The sequence below is a fragment of the Triplophysa rosa genome, linkage group LG19 (assembly GCF_024868665.1).
Source record: "Triplophysa rosa linkage group LG19, Trosa_1v2, whole genome shotgun sequence".
NCBI classification, from domain to species: Eukaryota; Metazoa; Chordata; class Actinopteri; order Cypriniformes; family Nemacheilidae; genus Triplophysa; species Triplophysa rosa.
In genome coordinates this window covers 7,635,523-7,656,885 of record NC_079908.1, presented here as the reverse complement: position 1 = coordinate 7,656,885, position 21,363 = coordinate 7,635,523, and the positions used below count along the sequence as shown (strand labels likewise).

The following is a 21,363-nucleotide window of genomic DNA, read 5'->3' as shown; positions in this document are numbered from 1 at the left end:
TTGCGTTGTGTGTGTGTGTATGCGTATCGTGTCACACGGTAATTCATGCCAGTGTTGTTTGTACCTCGTGTTGTGTTACTGTTTCCTGGGCCCTTAGTTTTTAATACCTTGTCCTGTTTAAGACGTTGTGTCCTGTTCTGTTTAGTTTGTTTTTGCCCCCCGTGGGAAGTCTTTGTTTTGTTGTATTTTGCCTTTGTTTCGTTTTCCTCCATCGTTGGGAACCCAATTGGGTTCTTTCCACGGCAGCCGTGACAAGAGTTTTGAGAGAAAGGATTTTGCGTTGGATCTGTACACCAGATTGAGCGAGATTTGAGCCAGTGGAGTGGAACCAAAAAGCCTTTGAGCAAATGGAGTGGAATCAAAATCTGAAGTGAATTTTTGATACTTTGAGAATGAACATATTGACACGCCATCTGGTGTGCAATACATGCTTTAGCTGCACCAAAAAAAATCACAATTGAGCAACACAAACGAGCTCTTTCATATATTATGACAGCAACGGGTGCCATATGTCCACCAACGTCATAATTCAATATGAACTAAAAAGTCGGGTCAAATTCTTCCAAGACCAAATTCACATTAATTTAACATCTTTATGCTTTTATATGCCAGCAATTGTCCAATTTGTGTCCATTTTAATTGTGGAATCTTGGAAGAAACATTTGAGATGAAGCTAATGCTTAAAAGCAACAGCTTAAAACTTCTACTAATAAACAAAGTTTCTGTTTGTCCAGAGTCGTATTTGATTTTAATGCGTCTCAGAATTAATCCATTTGTATTGCATTTTACCGTTACTGCAAATAGGTGAAATCAAAAAACACGATTTGTTTTTACACAATTTATTTTAGAAATGTTTAATATATAAAAGGCACAATCAAAATCAAGTCATAAAAAAGGTGAAGTGGATGGAATTTCACAAAATTTGATGTAAAAAGTGCACCTTACTGAAAATCAACGACAAAACAAAAAACTGCAAGATGTATGAATTTCTATTCTCAAACTTTCAGGTCACATTTGAATAGTTGCACTTACACAAACAGATACACCATCCACGACACGCATTGCTTACAAACCCCAGAACTAGTTAGGTTAAATGCATAGATATCCTTAATTTAAGAAGCGTTACCATAAACAAACAAACACACGAAAAACAAGGCGTTATGGGGTCAGATAAACTAGAAAAGAAACCGCTTCAAGTTCCTGAGGTATCTTTGAAGACAGCTTATAACCCTCAGGTACTGTGAACTTAATTGCACATTTAACATTTCGCTCTAAAGTTTCTAAATGACTATTCTTTAAGTGACTCATTTCAATGACTGTAACTCTTTGGAAAAGAAAGATTGGTGTATTAATGCAGTCATACGCAAACAGTTATGAAGAGATTCTTATTGCTTTACGACAGCATGAGACAGAATTACATGCGTTTTTATATGTGGACCGAACACGTAGCCTATGACACCGCTGCATCCACGGTCACAGATCATCCTGAAATAGAAGCGACACGTCCCCAGACATCACATGTCTGGATATTCAGCTACTTACAGTAAGTGTGAGTGAGCAACTTTTAGGCCTCTATGGTCTGCTTGACTGTAACTTTAAACTGTTGGGTTGCAAATAATATAAAAATAATTAAAAGCTCTTTTAAAACGAAAGTTGGTTAAACATTACATTTGTAAAAGAAATGCACAGTGAGATCTTCTGCAGTGCAAAGAGGTTTACATGACACTTGTTCAGTTCACACATAATCATACGGTTAATCTCATTGATGTTGAAATTCTCTGTCATACACCGTCATTACACGAGGCACTGTTTTAACTGTAAAAAGTGCATTTGAGAGTAGGCAGTAGCACCACTTGTTTAGTATGAGGTCATTTCTCGCCGCTGGTATCTCACTTCCTCCTCCTTCCGCAGTATGTGCCTTGACATCCTGCGCCTCCTGCAGGAAAAGACACAGACAGGTCATCACGACCACCAAGAACAAGATAACAAGTTGGCAGTCAGCCTGTAGCTTAAAAGTAAATCATTTTCCCAAAAAGAAACATTCTCTTAATTTTCTCACCTCTCTCCCAACCAATATGTATATGACTTCCTTTCTTCAGCTGAACACTATTTTTGTTAATAAAATGTATTTTTTATACATGACTTGAAGTCCCAAATAGGAAATGCATCCATCATTAAAACCTTCATTAAAGAAATGCAATTCTTTTCATAAGCAAAACATGAAAAATATTTTATGATTTTTTTGTTTTAGTAGTTACTATTTCTTTAACAATACATACTGTAGATCTCAAAGTACAGCACACTTTGAGAGTTTGTAAACTACAGGTTGTATATTAAAGTACACTTGCTTATGTCATAGATTCTGGCTATGCAGCTTAAAGATGTAAAAGGCAAAATCAACGTTTCAACAGTCACTCTACTGTTGAAAAATTCTATTGTAATTTTACGTGAAACGAATTACACTCCAAAAAACAGAGTAAATTTTAAAGCTGTGAATGAAATATACTGTTTAAATTAAGTAAATGTACGTAAAAGTAACTGAGTAACTCAAATATTTCTATTAGAATTCACAAAAAATATGAAGTATATATTAAAAATATAATTTGTTCATTAAATACTTATTTGTTTCATTAAATAAACTTAAATAATATATGTAAATGTTAGAGGAATTAACTGTTAGATTTGTAACCATTTTTTAATATATCCCACAAAAATATAGATATTAAAAGATTTTATTAAGTTAATAGACCACAGAATTATTTTTAGAGTGTATGTTTTGCAGCATGGACCGGAAAAAAGGGTTGAAATAGTTATTTTATTTTCACAAAGAAAAGCCAGGATGTTTTCAAAAACGGACAAACCCAACTTTTGGTTTATAAGTTAACCTATGTTGGGAGGCTTTAGCCCAGCATTATGGCTTCAAACCACTGTTGGGTCAAATTTAAAAAAAAAATTGAACCCACCGTTGGGGTTGTCCCTTTTTGACCCAACTAAGAGTTGAAAACAATCAAGCATGTTCAGTGTAAATTTGCTTAGGTACCTCTGTAGCCTCCCCCACCTAGAAAGCCTTGAAGTGCTGCATACTTGGCTGCTTTCACTAAAAAACAAACAAAAAAACATAAAACACACATTTAAAAGCAGTAAATGCACAAGCACACAAAACCACAAGAAACATTGTGGTCTGTGAATAACAGATAGGCGTATGCCAAACTGTTAAGTACACTTAAAGTTTCACTTCACTGGTGTACACATGTTAATGTGTCTTACATTGTTGAGGTGTAAGTGGGGCACTTGCACCTGCACCTGCACCAGTACCAGCACCACCATATCCTACATCACACAATTAAAATACTTAAAACACACGTCACACATGCACAAGGAAACATCTCTTTACTGACATTTATACACACACAACCAAACATCACTTTAGTAAACTGACTTTAAATTATTGACCAAATGCATTTCAGCTCTTTATTACCTGGATATGGTTGTTGATAAGCACCACCAGGACCTACACCAGTACCATATCCTGGCACTGCACCGCCTGTAAGATGAAAAGATCTACTGTGACTCTACATGCAGAGGTTGGATCCTTCAAACCACTTCATGCAAACATTCAAGAGAAACTTGAAAGAAAACCAAAGGATGATGTAATGACTGACCTGGCTGATAGCCTTGACCACCATAGGCACCTGTGCCAAATCCTTTATTGAGGGAAGAGAAAGAAAATCATGGGTAAACTAATATAATCCATTCATCTGGTTTCACTTTAAATACTCACTCAGGGGGTAAAACAGAGATGATATAAAACTGGAATATACTGTATTATACTGTATACATGTAAATGCGAATGTACCTGTTTTAGCAGGTTTCCCTGCTCCTGCCCCACCTGGGTACCTGAGACCTGAAAACAACCCAGGTCAAAATGAAGACCTTTTGCTTTAGACATTTAAATAAATTCCCACAAAGTATGAAATCTAATCACATTATAGTAAAGCATACTGTTTATGTGTAATTTGTGTTGTATATAATATACAATATGATTATGCAAAATATAATTAATAAAAGACAATGTTTATATGCTTAAATAATGTACCTCCAGTTCCAAATGGACTTCCAGCACCTCCACCTGGGATCCCACCAACTCCTCCAAGACCACCCACAGTTCCAGCTCCACCCAAACCTCCATACCCTACAATAAAGACAACAACACAATACACTGTAAAAACTGTAATTTTACTGTTTTTTACACATTTTTGCATCTGCCTACCAGCATCCAAGCTAAATTAGTAGGTTTATTCAAGGTAAATATAATGTGATGTGGCATTATAATTCATAATAGTGATGTTTTATATGGTATAAAACAGTAATCTGATTTTCAAGGGTTTCCAGCGCCTGCACCTGGATATGACAAAATGTAAGTGCTATGAGTGGTGTGCTTTTATAAACTGTTCACAGTAACAATTTCAGAATGTTTTTTGTGGTGTTTCTTTCATATGGCTTTAATCCATCAAAAACGGAAACTACTTAAAATAGCAAAAGAAAACAAATGAAAGATGTAAAAACTAAGACATTAAACACCAAAGCAACACTTAAAAGATCTCACCAATCCCAGGTCCTCCAAGTCCACCCTGACCACCTAGGCCAGTACCATAACCACCAGGTCCTGTTCCATATCCACCTGGCCCTCCAAAACCCCCAAGGGTACCTCCTGCTCCGTAAGCTGCCACCAAAGCAAGATCAAATAATACATTTATCTTGGGTGATGAAATGCTTGAGATGTTTGTCATTTGCTTTGAATAAACATGTGCTAAGTGACTAATGGGAAATGTAAATGAAATAGTAAAAACGTTTTCTGGTACTTTTTCCTGGTTTGATGCCCACTGCTGCCCCACTTGGAAACCTGATGCCTGAAAAACATTAGAGGGCAGTGTCAGCACAACAAGACCATGTTATCTTTCCTAGTGCATAAAATAACAAGAAAACTAATTTACCAGTTCCTGGCAGGATCCCACCAGGTCCTAAACCTCCAACTCCACCATAACCTATAGCAGATTTACACATCCTTATACACAGGACATTTCCTGACATTTAAATGTATTTAATAAGTGTATCACACATTTTTAAAACTCCAAAAACATTTAAATTTCGTTTTGTTTAAAATTATTTAGCTAAATGCAATAAAGTGTTGATTAAAGTTGTAATTACCTTTGCCTGGTTTCTGCACTCCAACTGTGCCGGCACCCCATGGTATAAGGCCGGCACCTCCTGGTACAAGACCGGCACCTCCTGGTACAAGGCCAGCACCTCCTGGTATAAGACCAGCACCTCCTGGTACAAGGCCGGCACCTCCTGGTATAAGGCCATGACCTCCTGGTATAAGGCCAGCACCCCCTGGTAACAGGATATTTTATTTAAAAGGCTCAATATTGATGAATTGAGGTAGTCAATATTTTTATGATATATAACCTTTAGGAGGTTTAACTGCACCAACTCCTCCTGGAACACCACCGACTCCTCCTGGGACTACACCGACTCCTCCTGGACCTGTGCCTACACTTCCAAGTCCTCTGTCAATAGTGCCTGGAGTGTCTCCACGTCCAGCAATTGCGCCACCTCCAATAACTACAGTAAGAATAAATAAAAAAGCATAACCATGCAGGACCCAGGAAATCTATATGTTCTCTTGTGTGTGTATGTATACTATTTTATGTATACATACCTGGGGGTTTTAGTGGTTTGGCTCCTGGTAGCGTCCCACCATCACCAACTCCTAAGCAAAAACAAAATGATTTACTTGAAGTGATTGACATTAACATTGGAGGGGTCAAACTGATTATGAGCTTGGACATAAACCAAAATGTTTTTATTAATTGATGTGTCAGCATATACCATCCCAATTCCCTTTACCACATTACATGAAAGGCAATACATTTAATATCAGAGTTGAATATCATGTCAGAATTTTATTACTAAAGATAAATATTAAGTATGCAAAATATTTCAAAATACAAAAAAGGCTAAATGCGCAAGCTAAACTCCCTTTGGATTAATGCGTTATAAACAGTAGGCTACTGTATATCCGCATGCAGAGAGACTCATGCACCGCTAGAGGTCGCTGCTGAAACATTTACATCTGTCTGTGACACAATGAAGACGAGTCTGTCAAATTATTAAAATAACTTAACACCGGACTGAACTCTAAAAGAGAAATAATTATAAGCTGTGGGTTTTATTGCTCTTTTTTAGGTTATAAGACCAAATCTTACTCTCTACTAAAATTCAAAATAGAGGATTTACATTTTCTTCTAGTGATTTTTCACTGGGTCCCCCAAGTGAATCTCTGCATTTCCACTACTATATATTTTAAGCTTTTGTGGCTTGTGTGAAGCTTTGTTTTATTTTTATTTTATGCAAAGTAAAGTCACAAAGTCACAGATGTGGAGTAAATACATTGACTAAACATAGATAACAAAACAAAACGTGTACCTGGTTTTCCTCCGGCTATAATGGGTATTCCTGTCCCAGTAACTCCATCAAGTCCATCCGTAACACCTTCAATGACAAATAAAAGAGAACACATACAAAACTATTAAATAGCAGCCCGTACAGATCCATCCAGTTTACTTTAGGCAGTAAAATAATCTGATGCTAATTTATATTTATTTATTTGGGGGACACTAAGGAACATCACAGTGTACAATGCCAAGTACAAGCAAGATTAGTACACAAGCTTGAGCAGAAGATATTTTTAAGAGATGTAATAGGGGGTTTGTTTATGGATCAGTCAAGTGTTTGCAGAAGAGGTGCGTCTTCAGGTGTGGTCTCAGCAGATCGGGTGGAGGTCCACAGCTCATTCCACCAGAGAGGGACAGAAGGGGTGAAGGTTTTTATTTAAATGCGTATCTCACCCGGACCACCTCCAATAGACCCACCTGATCCTTCTATTGATCCTCCAGATTCTGTGAAGTTAAAATGATTAAAAATAAAACTAGCAGCTGAAAGGTGAAAGCACCTTTTTTCTTAAAATGTCAAAGTGACTTTTATTTTATCCTTTATGCAGACGTTTACTTAAAGTGATAGTTCACCCAAAACTGAACATTCTGTCAACATTTGCTCTTGTCATTACAAACCTGTATGACCTTCTGCAGAAGATATTTTGAAAAAAGTTGGTAATTGAACAGCGCTGACACCCATTCACAAAACCAATGCAAGTGAATGGGTGCCAGTTAAGAACATTCTTCAAAATATCTTCTTTTGTGTTCTGCGGAAGAAAGAGTCATACAGGATTGAATTGACATGAGGGTGAATAAATAATGATAGATTTTTTTTGGGGGGGGTGTGAACTCTCACTTTAAGATAAAGTCCACAAAATAATTTGCATAGTAATTTGCATTGCCTGGACGTTTGTACTACAATGTTTCTATAAAGCTTAGTATATTGGTAACACTTTACAATAAGGTGTTATTTATTAACAGTTAGTTGCATGATCTAAAATGAACTAACAATGAACAATACTAATACAGCATTTGTTAATTTTAGTTCATGGTTATTTCAGCATTTACTAATACATTAATAAAATCAAACGTTGTCACTGTAAACATTAGTTAATGCACCATGAACTAACATGAATAACTGCATTGACATGAACTAACATTAACAAGGATTAATAAATGCTGTAAGGATTAATAAATAAAAACTAAATTGTTCATCGTTATCTAATGTTAGCTAATGCATAAAGTGTTACCAGTATATTTTTCCATGGTTAATTTTGGGGTTGTGATTATTATGATTAACAATACAGATGTTCCGTAAAAGTTTCTCCATTTTTAACCACATGTGTAGAATGCACCAAAGAAAAGTGATGTTTTCTTACCAGTCTTGGGAGCGTTAGTTCCACCTGCAGATTAAACAAAATATTGCCAGTTTAATGCGGTAACAGTTGGCTAATAGACAATGTAATATCTAAAATAGGAAGTAGCCTATATAATATATTACTTTATTCACATGGTTTCTTCTGGAAAATGTAATGTAAATGCTTATATCTGTTATATATTGAATTGATACTCTATAAGAAATAAACCTTGCTCAAAAGAAGAAGTAACTCACCTTGACCTTCTCCAACCCCATGGGTTCCATCAAGTCTGCCAATCACTAGGGCCAAGTAAGACTCAAAGTTATGAAACTATTATGGATAGTACACCCAAGCATATTCAGGTTATCAAGGACATTTTCATTAACGGCAGTACCTCCATCAACTCCAGGTTTAAAGCGATCTGCGCCGGAAGAGGCTGTACTGCCTGGAATAGCTGTTCCTCCAAGCACACTACCTGGCACCCCTGGATTTAAACAGAGAAACAGAATTGTAAAACCATTCGAGAGATACCTCATTAGATATAGAATGAACACTCACCATATTTGTCTGCCTTGGTACCAGCTATACCTCCAGCCCCACCTGATGTAGAAATAGTAATTAGTTGTGCATGCAATTCAAATCTCTTTAGGCATGTTTCTCCAGTAACCACCCACCAGGTCCAACTCCTGTGGCACCAGCTACACCAGTTCCAGGTACTAAACCACCTAACACACCTCCAGTCCCACCAACAGGTTGTCCTGTTTGATGCAGATTCAGGAGATTAAATTTACATGTCTACAAGTACTTAATTATAGTCTCTAGTAAGTTGTTTACCATATTTAGGTGGTTTTGCACCTCCATAACCTTCAGATTGAAAAATAAGAAAACAGCAGGTTCAGAACCAAGCAGTTTAGTTATAAGTACATGACTGTGTGCATATTTTATAAAAATGTTAAATCTTTACCTCCATAACCCCCATATCCAGTACCGGTCCCGATCCCTCCAGGCAGAACTGAATTAAAGAAGTTGTTTAATTAGCTTTTCAAAAAGTTAGTATTGAAGTTAGGACTCGAGTTTGATCTGCCAAATTTTTAAGTTAAAATGTGGGGAATACTATCTTAATATAGAAAAAACAACTGAATGTTTAACTTGCTTTGAAGGCTTAAAGGAATAGTTCACTGTAAATGAAAATTAACTTAGTTATTAAATTACTCAGCCTCATGCCATCCCGGGTGTTCATAACTTTCTTTATTCAGTTAAACTCAACTGGAGTTACAATACATAATATATTACCTTTAATCAAGCTTTCCTGTAGCCAGGGATGGACTGGTAATCGGGCATACCGGGCATTTTCCCAGTGAGCCGATGTACTTTTTGGGCCGAAACGCACGCATGGGCCGGAGAGATGGACGGATTAGAATGAATCGGTGAATACACAGTCTTTCAGTCATGTTTACAGTCAAATAATACACACAAATAATTCACATTTTTTTCCAAAAGTGCAGGACTTGATTGACTGAGAGAGAGGAACATTCATTTTTTCTTTGATTGTTGACGCATCACTACAGTTCACGTTCAGCTTTACTGAATGTTTTAATGTTTTTATGGATCTCTATATAAATGTAAACGATGTATACTCGCATATATTATCATAAAGAGTTGATTTATTTATTGATATATTGGTATTTTATAGCGCTCGGTCTCACAGGAAGAAAAAGAACGATGCTCATCATGTTTATTTCCAAAGTCTTAAAATCGTAGTTGCCATGGTAACACGAGGCTTAAATGTAATGATGCCTAGTGCTAAACACACATTCTGGAAATATAAACACAATCGCGTGAATCGGGCACGTATGCACGGAACGCAAATGCAATTGCGAATCGGACATGTATGCAGGACAGGCAATGACAGCAGCACAAAAATGGTGGAGGGCAGAAGCTGGTCAAAAACGCCAGGGCCAATTTAACGTCCCAGGCCAGCCCTGCCTGTAGCTCAGTGGTAATAACATGGCGCAACGCCAAGGTCGTTGGTTCGATCCCAGGGGTTTGCACATACTTAGAAACAAATGTATAGGATAATGCAATGCAATGTATGTCGCTTTTAAGCGATATCTTCTGCCAAATGCGTAAATGTAAATGTAATATCCTGGCTCTTCCCATCTTTGCTTCTGCATTTGTCCATTCTTGCATGAGCTTTATGTGTCTACATCATGTGTGGAACTTCCAAATCAGTCTCCCCATGCGTTAGAAAGTTACGAAGAGCCAATATTATAACTCTGATTGTGTTCAGTTGATAAAAAGTCAAATACACTTGGAATGTCATGAGGGTGAGTAATTTATGACATAATTTTCATTATTTGGTGAACTTTTCTGTTAACAAACCTCCTGGGCCTGCTGCCACTCCTGTTCCAGCTCCTGGCACGCCTCCTGCTCCTAACACTCCACCAGAACCAGGTAAACCTGTCAAAATATGTATGAGTTAAAAAAAACTAAACGTTTTATAGTAGACGTCAAAATGTATTATTTTTAAATATCACTTGGTAATAACTATCATTGAATCTGTAAAAGATATGCTTAATATACCTTTACCTTTACAATGATGCAGTTTAAAATATAACATGTTTGTTTATGTTATAAATACATATAACAAATCGTAAACCACTGTTTAACAGTTCAAAAGAATTTTAGCTGTTTGTAAATGTACTGTAGTGTATTTTCACATGCCATATTTAGCTGCTTTTGATCCAGGTCCATATCCTTTAGAGCAATATATGTAATAAACAAATTGAAATTAAAGATCAGTAAAACATGAAAAGAACACTTCCTCCCATGCCTGTGTAAACTACAACATCGTTAAATTACCTCCAATGCCCGTTCCATAGCCAGGCACAAGCCCTCCTATGCCTCCTGTTCCAGCAGCACCACCACCAGGCAATCCTGCTCCAACACCAAATTCAGCTCCAGGAACTCCTGCAGTACCAGTACCATAACCACCAGCTAACCCTGCACCTGTTCCAACTCCGGGAGCTGTTCCACCCCCACCTGGACCTACACATTGATTTAAAATAATTTATAAACTGTTTAAATAGAATTGTGCTGAATTAATGTATCTTGATTATAATATCCTACCATATTTTAAGGCCTTGGGTCCACCTGGATATGCTGCATTCAAAGTGTGATACAAAAAAATAAATGTACTTCAGCAGGACAAAACAACACAACACAACACAACACAACACAACACAACACAACACAACACAACACAACACACAATGCTTAAATTGGATATATAATGCAGTGGTTGTCAGCATGCCTCCAGAGCCAGGTCTGTATCCTCCAGCAGGTACACCTCCTGGTCCATAACCACCAACAGGCACCCCTCCTGGTCCATAACCACCAACAGGCACCCCTCCTGGTCCATAACCACCAACAGGCACCCCTCCTGGTCCATAACCACCAACAGGCACCCCTCCTGGTCCATAACCACCAACAGGCACCCCTCCTGGTCCATAACCACCAACTGGTACTCCTCCAGGTCCAGTTCCACCAACACCTGGCACTGCTCCACCACCAAGTGCTCCTCCTAACCCTCCAGGCAATCCTGTTCCACCAGCTCCCCCAGGAACAATATGATTTGTTGTATTTTTTAACATGGTTACAAAACCTCGAATTGTAGAATATGTAACATTTCCCTACCATATTTGCGAGCTTTGGCCCCAGCATATCCTGGAATTTAAAAAATTAACATTAGTGCAATGATATTGCATTGCTTTAAAGGGGTCATATGGCGCGAATACGTGTTTTTCTGTTTCTTTGGTGTGTTGTAAGTTGCCCATGCATGTATTAGACACGTAAATTTGCAAAATTAAAGTGTCGGAACAAAATGTGCATTTTATGTAAAAGCGAATGCTCACCCAGACCTGCCGAATGTACGAATGTTCACGGAAAATCTTTATAACGTCGTATATAAAAGGTAAAACAGTTAGCTATAGTTTTGAACTATTTAACATAATATATATTTTAAAAACCTTACCAATCCTTTACATCCTGCTCAAGTCGCGCTGGCAAAGTTGATCGGCTTGATCATCTTCATTTTCCGGATCAGATTCGGGCTCGAATTGATAAGGAAAGTACCGATGATATTTTATCACCGGTCAGTACAATTGCTTGGGAACATGATGTTCCGAATATGGTAAGAGGCGTTAGATTTCCGTTAGATGCCAATCATAGCACACCTCGCTTTTCAGAGCGATGAGCTTTGTAAAAAATCCTCGCGTTTCAGAGAGGCAGGGCAAAGAGGAGATACAAACATGCACAGTATTTGGAAAATACAGCGTTTTTGAACGTTAAATTGTGTATACACATTGCATTACATCTAAAACAAACGATAATATTAGTTTTAGCCGTGTCATTTGACCCCTTTAAGTTGTTTATTTTTTGTTTATTGTGACACTTTAAATCTTGCAGCTAAGACTTCTTAAGGGGCGATTCACATTTTGTGTCTTTTGTGTGCGCAAGTTCGTTATTTTAAATGTAGACATGCGGTTGCAATGCGCATGCGGTGCGACGCTCCCATTTTTCTAGGCGCGTCGGCACCACATCGAGTTGAAAGTATTTCAACTTTTCAGAATGCCACACGCGCACAGCATGAGAAAGCAGTGCGGCTCGCGTTTTCCGCGAGGTTTTAGAAGCAAAATCGCCCCTTAGGCTGCTTTCTTATTAGCCTTCCCTCTCTACCTGTGCCTCTGTGGGAACTAACATTAACTCATGAACCACGTTCTACCCTCATCAACAACACTAACTTTAGAAATCTTCCCATCACGACGAGATGGATCTGAACACGGGTCTCGAAATCTTGACCCATGTCTTTCACCTGCTTAAAAAAGCATTAATGGTCTTGAAGGTAATTTGACAGCTAGAGACAGCACATGTTCCCATTTGCACAAAAGAATAAAGAGTTGTACCAACACATAATGTAGGCTAATACTAAAGCAACACATGAGACTCAGTTCTCCTAGAGATTGTCCTGATACAACTATTGCATTTTGAGCATATTAACGTGGTTTCCCGAACAGGGATCAAGACTAGTCCTAGAATAAAATAAGTGTTATAGCTGTCTAAACTGAAAACAACTTGCACACATCTTAAAATACACCAGTGCCATTGTGTTGTCTCAAAATGCACACACTTAATGTTTTTCGTAAGGCATTTTTGTAAAAAATACTTAAATGGACCTAGTCCTATTTTAGGATAATCCCTGTCCAGGTAACCACCATATTGAGTTGCATTTTAATTTGGAGATCATACTGAATTACCTCCAGGTCCAAATCCACTTCCAGGAACAACTCCTGGTCCATAGCCAACACCTGGAATTGCTCCTTGTCCAAGTCCAGCACCTGTCCCACCTGGTCCCAAACCACCTGGTAATCCACCAACACCTGGAGCAAATCCAGTTCCTGGGCCTACACCAGCACCAGCACCTCTGAGTAGAGCTAAAAATAGTCATAAGTGTCATAAGTGCTGTCAACAGAATTGTGTAATTCCTTGACAGTGCTGTTCTGTATATTGAAGGGTTAAATAAAAGGCAAACTGTTGACCCTACCATATTTACGGGCTTTTGCATCTGCTCCGTAGCCTGCAGAGCATCAGAGCATTTAAAATTGAAACCCCCAAAACAATTGACATGATACAGTACAAAACGATTGTATCATTTGATACCTGTTCCAGCACCAGGAAGTCCTCCAGCTCCTCCACCAGGAAATACACCAAGTCCTCCACCAGGAAATACACCAAGTCCTCCACCAGGTAGTGCACCAGTTCCAAGTCCCCCACCTGGTAGTGCACCAGTCCCAAATCCTCCACCAGGTAGTGCACCAGTTCCAAGTCCACCACTAGGTTGGACTCCGGTACCTAAACCCCCCCAAGGTCTTCCAAGCTGAGCTACAAAGGAAAATAAAATCTCAATGTATGTACAAGGGTTGAACAAAATAATATGAAAACCTAATGTTATAACACTGCATCCTAACCAAATGCAACCTGATAAGGTTCCTACGATAAGCAATATGTCTGGATTGTGGATTGTGAACACACTGATTGTGAAAAGAGTTGTGACGCAACAATCATCACAAAACAGACCTCTGTTCCCCCTCTCCTTCCAAAATCATTTCTAAAAATAGAAACCTGTGTGTCTTGTTGCGTCTCGCTGCCGAGTCTGGTTAGGACAAAATATCTGATTAACATAAAAAAGATTGGTGTAGCGGGATTGCGTAGCGTTTGGTTTGGTTAATATTACTTGTGTAAAGAAAAAATCTTTACTAAGGTTTCTAGGTTTATGCCAAAACAAGGTTTTAAACAGGTTGTTCATGTTTCTTTTTGTACTTCAGTCTAGCTAATTGAAAATGCGTTATGTATGGTGTTTTACCGTATTTCCTTGCTTTGGCTGCAGCATATGCTGAAACACAAAACCATTATAGCTATTACTATGTTGTCAATATTCATTAACTTTCACTAAAAACACATCTAATATTTGTATTACAAGTGTCAAGCTATGTACCATCAGCACTGACTCCGGGTCCTGCTCCAAGACCACCAGCTCCTAAACCAGAACCAAGGGGTCCACCAAGACCACCCACTCCCAAACCAGAACCAGGAAGTCCTCCAGCACCAAGACCACCCACTCCCAAACCAGAGCCAGGAAGTCCTCCAGCACCAACACCACCTACTCCAAAACCAGAAATAGGAAGTCCTCCAGTCCCTATCCCTGAAGCTGAAAAATAAGCAATCCAAAATTTGAAAATAAGATGTTCTTCTGTTCTTATAATTGCTGGGATTGTTCAGATGGCAGCGGTGTTATTGTATATAACCTGAATCTTGAGGTTTTCTTACCATATTTCCTAGCTTTTGCTGCAGCTCCTGGTGAAAGAGATTCAACTGATATTAGTCAACTTTAGCAAGGTTTTACACAAAGCACTTCTTTGATTTTTAATAATCCAGAAATATTTGGCTTCAAAGTTTGTAATTTGTGCCAATCAAGAATTAATCACCAGGATAGATACCACCAGCTCCAGGAATGACTCCAGTGCCTACACCAGGTACACCTCCTACTCCGGGTACACCACCCACTCCGGGTACACCACCCACTCCGGGTAAACCTCCTGCTCCTGGTACAGTTCCTACTCCCGGTACACCGCCTAATCCAGGCACCCCACCTGCACCAGGTACGCCACCTATTCCAAGACCTCCACCTAGTCCAGGCACAACACCAGCACCTAAAAAGCAAAGTAACAATATTACATTGTCTAAATATAAATTGTTCTTTAAAATATACTGTTATTATTGTACTCAAACAGTCGTAAAATTTGACATGGTTTACCATACTTGGCAGCTTTAGCCTGAGACTTTGCAGCGCTTTTACCTTGAACGAGGTAGAAATAGGAAAATAACATGCATTATGAAAAATAATAATTTACATATATTATGAAAAATAATAATTTATAATAATTTGTGGCTAAAATAGTTTAAAGAGTACATAACTAGGGATTTTTAAGGTCCTACTTTGGTTTATGGAGTGTCCAACAACAAGTTTATGTACATAGAAGGAGTAAAAACACTATTATTTCGTAATAATAGGCAGTTATTCTTACCTTACTTCTTGACTGACTCTCAAATGATTCGTTCCGTGATTCATCTGTCTAATCCCCTCCTTTCTGCTAGCCTAGTCTGATGTGATTGGTCAGATGGTCTAGTTTGCTGTGGTCTACCGCGAATGAGGCTCACGAGCTACAGTGTTTGGGGGAGAAGAGTGAAGTTTTCGGGGGCAGTCCTAGCAAAACGCGGCGGTTCGTGAATCGGACTAGGGACGACTCGTTTGCGTGATTCAAAGTCGACTCCCTTTTTTCCAAGCCAATAACTTTGTTATTCATTCACCTTCGGATTTACAACTTGGCAGACTGCTTACATTCACACACGGCAACATTACACACTGCATGAAATGTCATTTTCATGATCTCATGTTATGTACTCTTTAATAACTGTACCAGATATAATGTATTATGAGTATAGTCAGTAATTTGGTTGAACAATTTAAATAACTATAGGGGGTAAATGGATTTATGTCCATTGATACCTCCAGACTTTGGAGAGATGAGTGGATATCCCTGGAATATGCCTGGTAATTGCTGACCAAAGCCACCACGGCCTCCTTCATGACAAAAGATGAATTGGCTTATTCTGATATTTTGATATTCTGAGTTTTCATACTTATTAAAATAACTGGGGTTTTTTTATTACCACTGGCTCCAAGTGCATCTTGACCAAGCTGACCTGTAAAATGAAAAATGATAAAGAGATCATTTTTAATTGCTGAATAAATAAGAAAATTGACCAGGAGTTAAAATAAACTCACCAGTTTGAGATCCAGTGGCTACACCTGGCAGAACGCCTCTACCACCAAAACCTTATTAAAAACCAAAAATAGTGTTAATCTTTATACATGATCGTAGAACACATATAAACATGCAGGCACAATGAAATATTCACCCACCTTGTCCAGGAACAATACCGCCCTGGTAGAGACCAGGAATTCCAATGCCTTGTTGAGTAATGGCAAGAGAGAATACAGAATCAATACTCACATCAAAGATTTGTTAAAGCTGTTCAAACAAAGTTTCCACACTAGTTACCTGGCACTGGTGCTTTCCCAGGTTTTCCAACTTTGATCCCAGTACCTGTCCCAGTTCCAGCTCCTGGTAATCCAGTTTGAGGGAGAAATGGTGCTAGGATCAATAAAGGATTAAACTGTTATAAACTATTGATAGTAATATTTCAGAATATTGAATTATGCCATTCAAACCCACCTCCACCAGGTCCAACACCTGCTCCTCCAAGCCCAGTTCCAGTGCCACCAGGTCCAATTCCAACCCCCCCTGGACCAACTCCTGCACCACCTGGGCCAAATCCAGTTCCACCAAATGCTGGGCCTCCAAATCCCCCAGGCCCACCATAACCTACATTTTGACCATTGAGCATAAATACAGTTTGACAACCTCTGCTTGCCAATAGTCTGCTTTTTTCAAGTTCTATCAAATTTCTCTAAAATGGTGTTTCTCAAAATCTTTGTCTTCTGCTGAAGATACTGTACACTGTTATTCTAACTTTGATATGAAATTTTGAATGGTAACATTGTTATGAAACTGACTACATTTCTGACTAATGGAGATGGTGATTAGTGTGTCCACTGTAAGTCCTACCAGGTTGTCCAGGTTTTCTGCCTGCTCCTGTGACAGAGTACAACCATTTATGTTAATATAAACACAGGTAAGCAAAGAAATACTAAAAGCAAAAGAAGAGTAGGGAAATTTACTATATACAAAATAGCACGTTTTACCAGTTCCGACGCCACCAGGTCCAATGCCACCTGGTACAATGCCACCGGGTCCAACACCACCTGGTACAATGCCACCAGGTCCAAAACCACCTGGTCCAGCACCACCAGGTCCAATGCCGCCAGGTCCAAAACCACCAGGTCCAATGCCGCCAGGTCCAACGCCACCTAGTCCAATGCCACCAGGTTGAACCCCTCCTGGGCCATAACCACCAATACCTCCATAGTCAACAAAATAGTTTAATTAAAATAAAATATAGTTTAAACATAATAAAGCTACAAAAACTGTTAACTTAATTTTAAATCTCCAAGGTTAAAACATTTCAGCTGATTACTTACCTATTTTGTAGGGCTTTCCACCCACACCTAGAAGCAGGAAAAATAACTGAATTAAGCAAAACCTTATTAACTTTATTTAAAGATAACTTTATTGCAACCGCAAGACAGACTTTTATTATTTAATTTAATTCTGACCTGTTCCTGCTCCTCCAAGACCGATTCCGCCAGGGCTAAGCCCTCCAACGCGAGTTCCCACACCAGCACCCAAACCAGTGCCTAGACCTGCACCACCATACCCTAGCAAGGAAACAACTTATTAATGACTTTGTGTAGTTTTACGTCATATACAGAAATATAATGATGATAATGCTAAATACTCATAGTAATAATTTTAGTCTCCCAAATTAAACCCACAGGGTAAGCCTCCAATGCCAGTACCCCCTGGTCTGAGTCCAAGGCCACCAAGACCTCCAGTACCAGAAGTGATGGGAATACCTTGACCTCCGTATCCTATTTGTGAAACCAAGACTGTTGTTAACTTTAATTACAGCGAACATGTCATTTGCTTAATGCATGCAGTTAGTCCAAACACAATCTCACAGGAATTTGTAACTTTAGTTATAAGTATGATTTGCTTTTGGCTTAGGGGAGTCTTCAGTATTGCTTTTTTCTAATCATTGTTACTATAAATAATAGTGACATTATACAAATTCATACAAAGTAGCCACCTTGTAAAAGTTATGAATTCCTTTAAGATCAGGTTGGTTGGTCACTCTACAAATTGCAAATATATGGGAATACTTTTATGACTGTTTTTGTTTTCAGCTCACCAGGTTTAGGAGGTTTGCCACCAACACCTACAGACAAATACATGAAACATTTGTTTTTTGAAAATGCTTTAAATTGTCATGTGGATTAAGAACATTTAATTACGTTAATTTAAAAAAACCTGCTCCAAAGCCTGTAGTTCCAAAACCAGCACCAGGTCCAATGCCTCCTGGACCTGTTCCCACTAGTCCTATGCCACCAGGTCTAATGCCTCCTGGTCCTATTCCTCCTGGACCAATCCCACCAGGACCAACTCCTCCAGTTCCAAGACCAGTACCAGCACCTAGTCCAGGTCCAGCTAGACCGCCATATCCTCCTGTAATATGGCAAAACTATCTTCATACCTGATGTCAAGGCAATGGCTTTTTCTCTTGGCAATTGCCAATAAATACCATAGCAGTAATCTATATTGGCCAATATATTATCTTGGACAATCTTTATTAATAACATTAATCTAGAAATGTAGCATGCTGTTACCACACACCTGTTTTAGGTGGCTTGACAAATTGCCCTGTGGAAGAAGGTCACATATGTTAGTATAGTAGTACTTCTTTTTTGTCCTTTTTTGTTAATGTTACTTAATCAATCGATGTTTAAATACTGCAAAACAGATTTAAGATGCAATAAAAAAAAAAAGAAATTTCTCTCTCCAGCACCAAGTCCTCCTGTACCTAACCCTCCAGCTCCTACTCCACCTACACCAGGACCCGTGCCATAACCACCAGGACCAACTCCCCCTGGGACAAGACCTCCAACACCCAGTCCCCCAGGACCTACACCACCTCCATAACCTATTACAAAATAAGAGTAAACATAAAGGTTCAATACCCGCAAAGAAGGCATAATGATAACTTCCATTTAAAGGAAAGATAATGGTAAACAACTAGCTATGCAGGAATATTACTTATGGTTTGAAACCTGTAATTCCACCAACTCCTGCTTTTAAAAAAAGCCTTTTTAAAGCATCACAGACAAGATAAGTAAAACACTGGCATACAATTTCAGGATAATTATTGCATCTAAAGTACTAGTACATCTAAAGAACAGTGTAAATACCCACCAGCTCCAGGTCTGATTCCAGTTCCCAGCCCTGTTCCGAGAGCTCCACCAGGACCAGTTCCTACACCTAATCCCGTTCCAGCTCCAGTTCCGGCCCCTCCACCAGCTGGTATGTAGATTCCTAAGAGAAAAAGAGCACATTAATAAATCCTTATATTAATGAGTTCAGTGCAAGACATGATGCCAGAGGAGAACATAAGGAACCATTTAGTTGTGATGATATGTGTGTTTGACCTTGTCCAGAAAAGAAAAGCATAAATGAATAAGCAGCAGAGTATGCTAAGCTATGAAGATAATAAAGAGAATACAATAGGTGTTTTGTAAAACATAACGTTTTACATGCCATTTTTTCGAGAAACATGCATACATGCAAACAACCAAATCTGAAGAAATACTGTGAACATGACTTTAATTTTGTTTTGTGCTGCAATCCCATTGTTTTTATTAAATAGTTATGTCTGACAATGTATATTAGGACCTCACTCCTGTAACACATTAACATCTTATGAAGACCATTTTCTTCTCTCACTCAGTACTGATGCCACATACCCAGGGGCTTATAACAAATCTTCACATCTAGTCTTTCATCTAAAGCCCTGAACAGCACTGAATGCAGTCCCAAAAAACATTGTGTTTGCGTGTTCTGCTGCCTGAATCACAGGACTGGTTAAGATTTGAAGGGATTGGAGAACAGAGAATAGATGTGAATCATATGGGGAGCAACATCCTTTAACCTTGTCCAAGAGCTTTGAAATAGAAAACATAACTGTTCTCTTCCACAAACCCATTGGGAAAAGCATTAAGGTTGTTAGTGTATGATGTAACGATCTGGACTAGAACTTTGTTTGAGATCCTTAATTTTCCTAAAACATGTCAAGTTGGAAACTGTGTAATATATATAAACACACGCTTTAACAATTATATTTGCATTGACTATGAATCATTTGTTCTAATGTACTCCTATTAATAATGATATGTTATAGAGTCATGCACAAAATTGCATTATATGCTTTTGAAAAAAATCACCAAATGCAAACGTATTGTGTTTTTATATGTGATAGATAATTTGATGTAGATGTAAGTACTCTGGCTATGATAAGACACAGAGTCAAATCACTAAAGCCAAAACATTTGAATTCCAATCTTGATACCTAATGTTCTGTTTGTAACTTTTCCCCAATTTTAAGCCAGAAATGTTGCCTCTTCTCCACAAAACTAGGTATGTGTTGAAAACCCTGCAGGAACTGGATCTCAGACATTGCATTTGAACATACAATAAACCTATCCTGCAACAATACATCAGCAATCCCTTGACACTTTTAGTATAACGTCCATGCTTTTTTCATCCTGTACCTGTGTCTACAATATTCCTCATAAAAGTAACCATGGTTACTATAGTTAAACCATGGTACTGCAAATTAACCATGGATGTGCTACAGTAACCATTGTTTCACCTTGGTTTTTGTAGTAAACCATGGTTTTCCAAAAGGTAGTCAATGCACCAAAAAAACTTGGTTACTACACTTTTGATATTAGAAACATGGCTAATGCATGAAGAACAGTCAACACAAGACAATCTGACTGTAGTCATGGACTGTCAACAGTGTGAATGAGGGATGCTGTTGTTGCCATGGCTGCAGTACACTTGTGCAATGCAATAAGATAGAAAACCCCAAACAAGAAATCCGGAGACACCTTACCTCCTTGAAGGGAGGGTCTACACACCACCAGCAGTAGAAATCCGTGCAGGAGCAGAGGTACCTTTCTCCAAACCATCCTGCTCTGTAATACCCCTCTCCACTCCTAAACCGAGGGTTTTATCCCCCAAAAGCAAATCACTGCACACCCGTGTCTTGAACAAGGAGGATAAGGGGTGGGTGGGTTAGTGGAGGGGGGTCAGTATGAGGAATTAAAAAAAAGAAGAAACACTACGTAATTAGGGAAACCGACACACTTGAGT

At 38.6% G+C, this 21,363-nt stretch overlaps 1 protein-coding gene across 5 annotated transcripts; it reads right to left on the bottom strand.

Annotated features, from left to right (window-relative positions):
• Positions 1–829: 829 nt before the first annotated feature.
• elnb (elastin b) lies at positions 830–21,261 on the bottom strand. 5 transcript variants are annotated; one of them, XM_057361085.1, is made up of 53 exons: positions 21,104–21,261; positions 19,405–19,524; positions 19,016–19,135; positions 18,829–18,855; positions 18,466–18,660; positions 18,347–18,373; positions 17,931–18,026; positions 17,712–17,813; positions 17,577–17,603; positions 17,241–17,456; positions 17,104–17,130; positions 16,711–16,860; positions 16,537–16,629; positions 16,398–16,445; positions 16,260–16,310; positions 16,145–16,177; positions 15,981–16,055; positions 15,228–15,269; positions 14,899–15,123; positions 14,741–14,767; positions 14,409–14,621; positions 14,277–14,306; positions 13,574–13,795; positions 13,458–13,490; positions 13,171–13,347; positions 11,552–11,581; positions 11,169–11,468; positions 10,985–11,017; positions 10,718–10,903; positions 10,580–10,612; positions 10,238–10,315; positions 8,820–8,867; positions 8,690–8,719; positions 8,530–8,613; positions 8,414–8,455; positions 8,250–8,339; positions 8,110–8,154; positions 7,877–7,900; positions 6,936–6,962; positions 6,490–6,555; positions 5,723–5,773; positions 5,470–5,625; positions 5,209–5,394; positions 4,995–5,045; positions 4,863–4,910; positions 4,607–4,723; positions 4,097–4,192; positions 3,857–3,904; positions 3,663–3,704; positions 3,479–3,544; positions 3,268–3,330; positions 3,041–3,097; positions 830–1,936 (listed from the first exon to the last, which is right to left on the bottom strand). In XM_057361085.1, exons 1-53 carry the CDS (start codon positions 21,177–21,179, stop codon positions 1,890–1,892), a joined length of 4,596 nt encoding a protein of 1,531 aa, XP_057217068.1. In that variant the 5' UTR covers positions 21,180–21,261; the 3' UTR covers positions 830–1,889. The 5 variants fall into 5 exon arrangements, with proteins under 5 accessions (XP_057217068.1, XP_057217069.1, XP_057217070.1 ...); XM_057361086.1 differs by having other exon boundaries at positions 11,169–11,456; XM_057361087.1 differs by having other exon boundaries at positions 14,911–15,123.
• Positions 21,262–21,363: the final 102 nt, after the last annotated feature.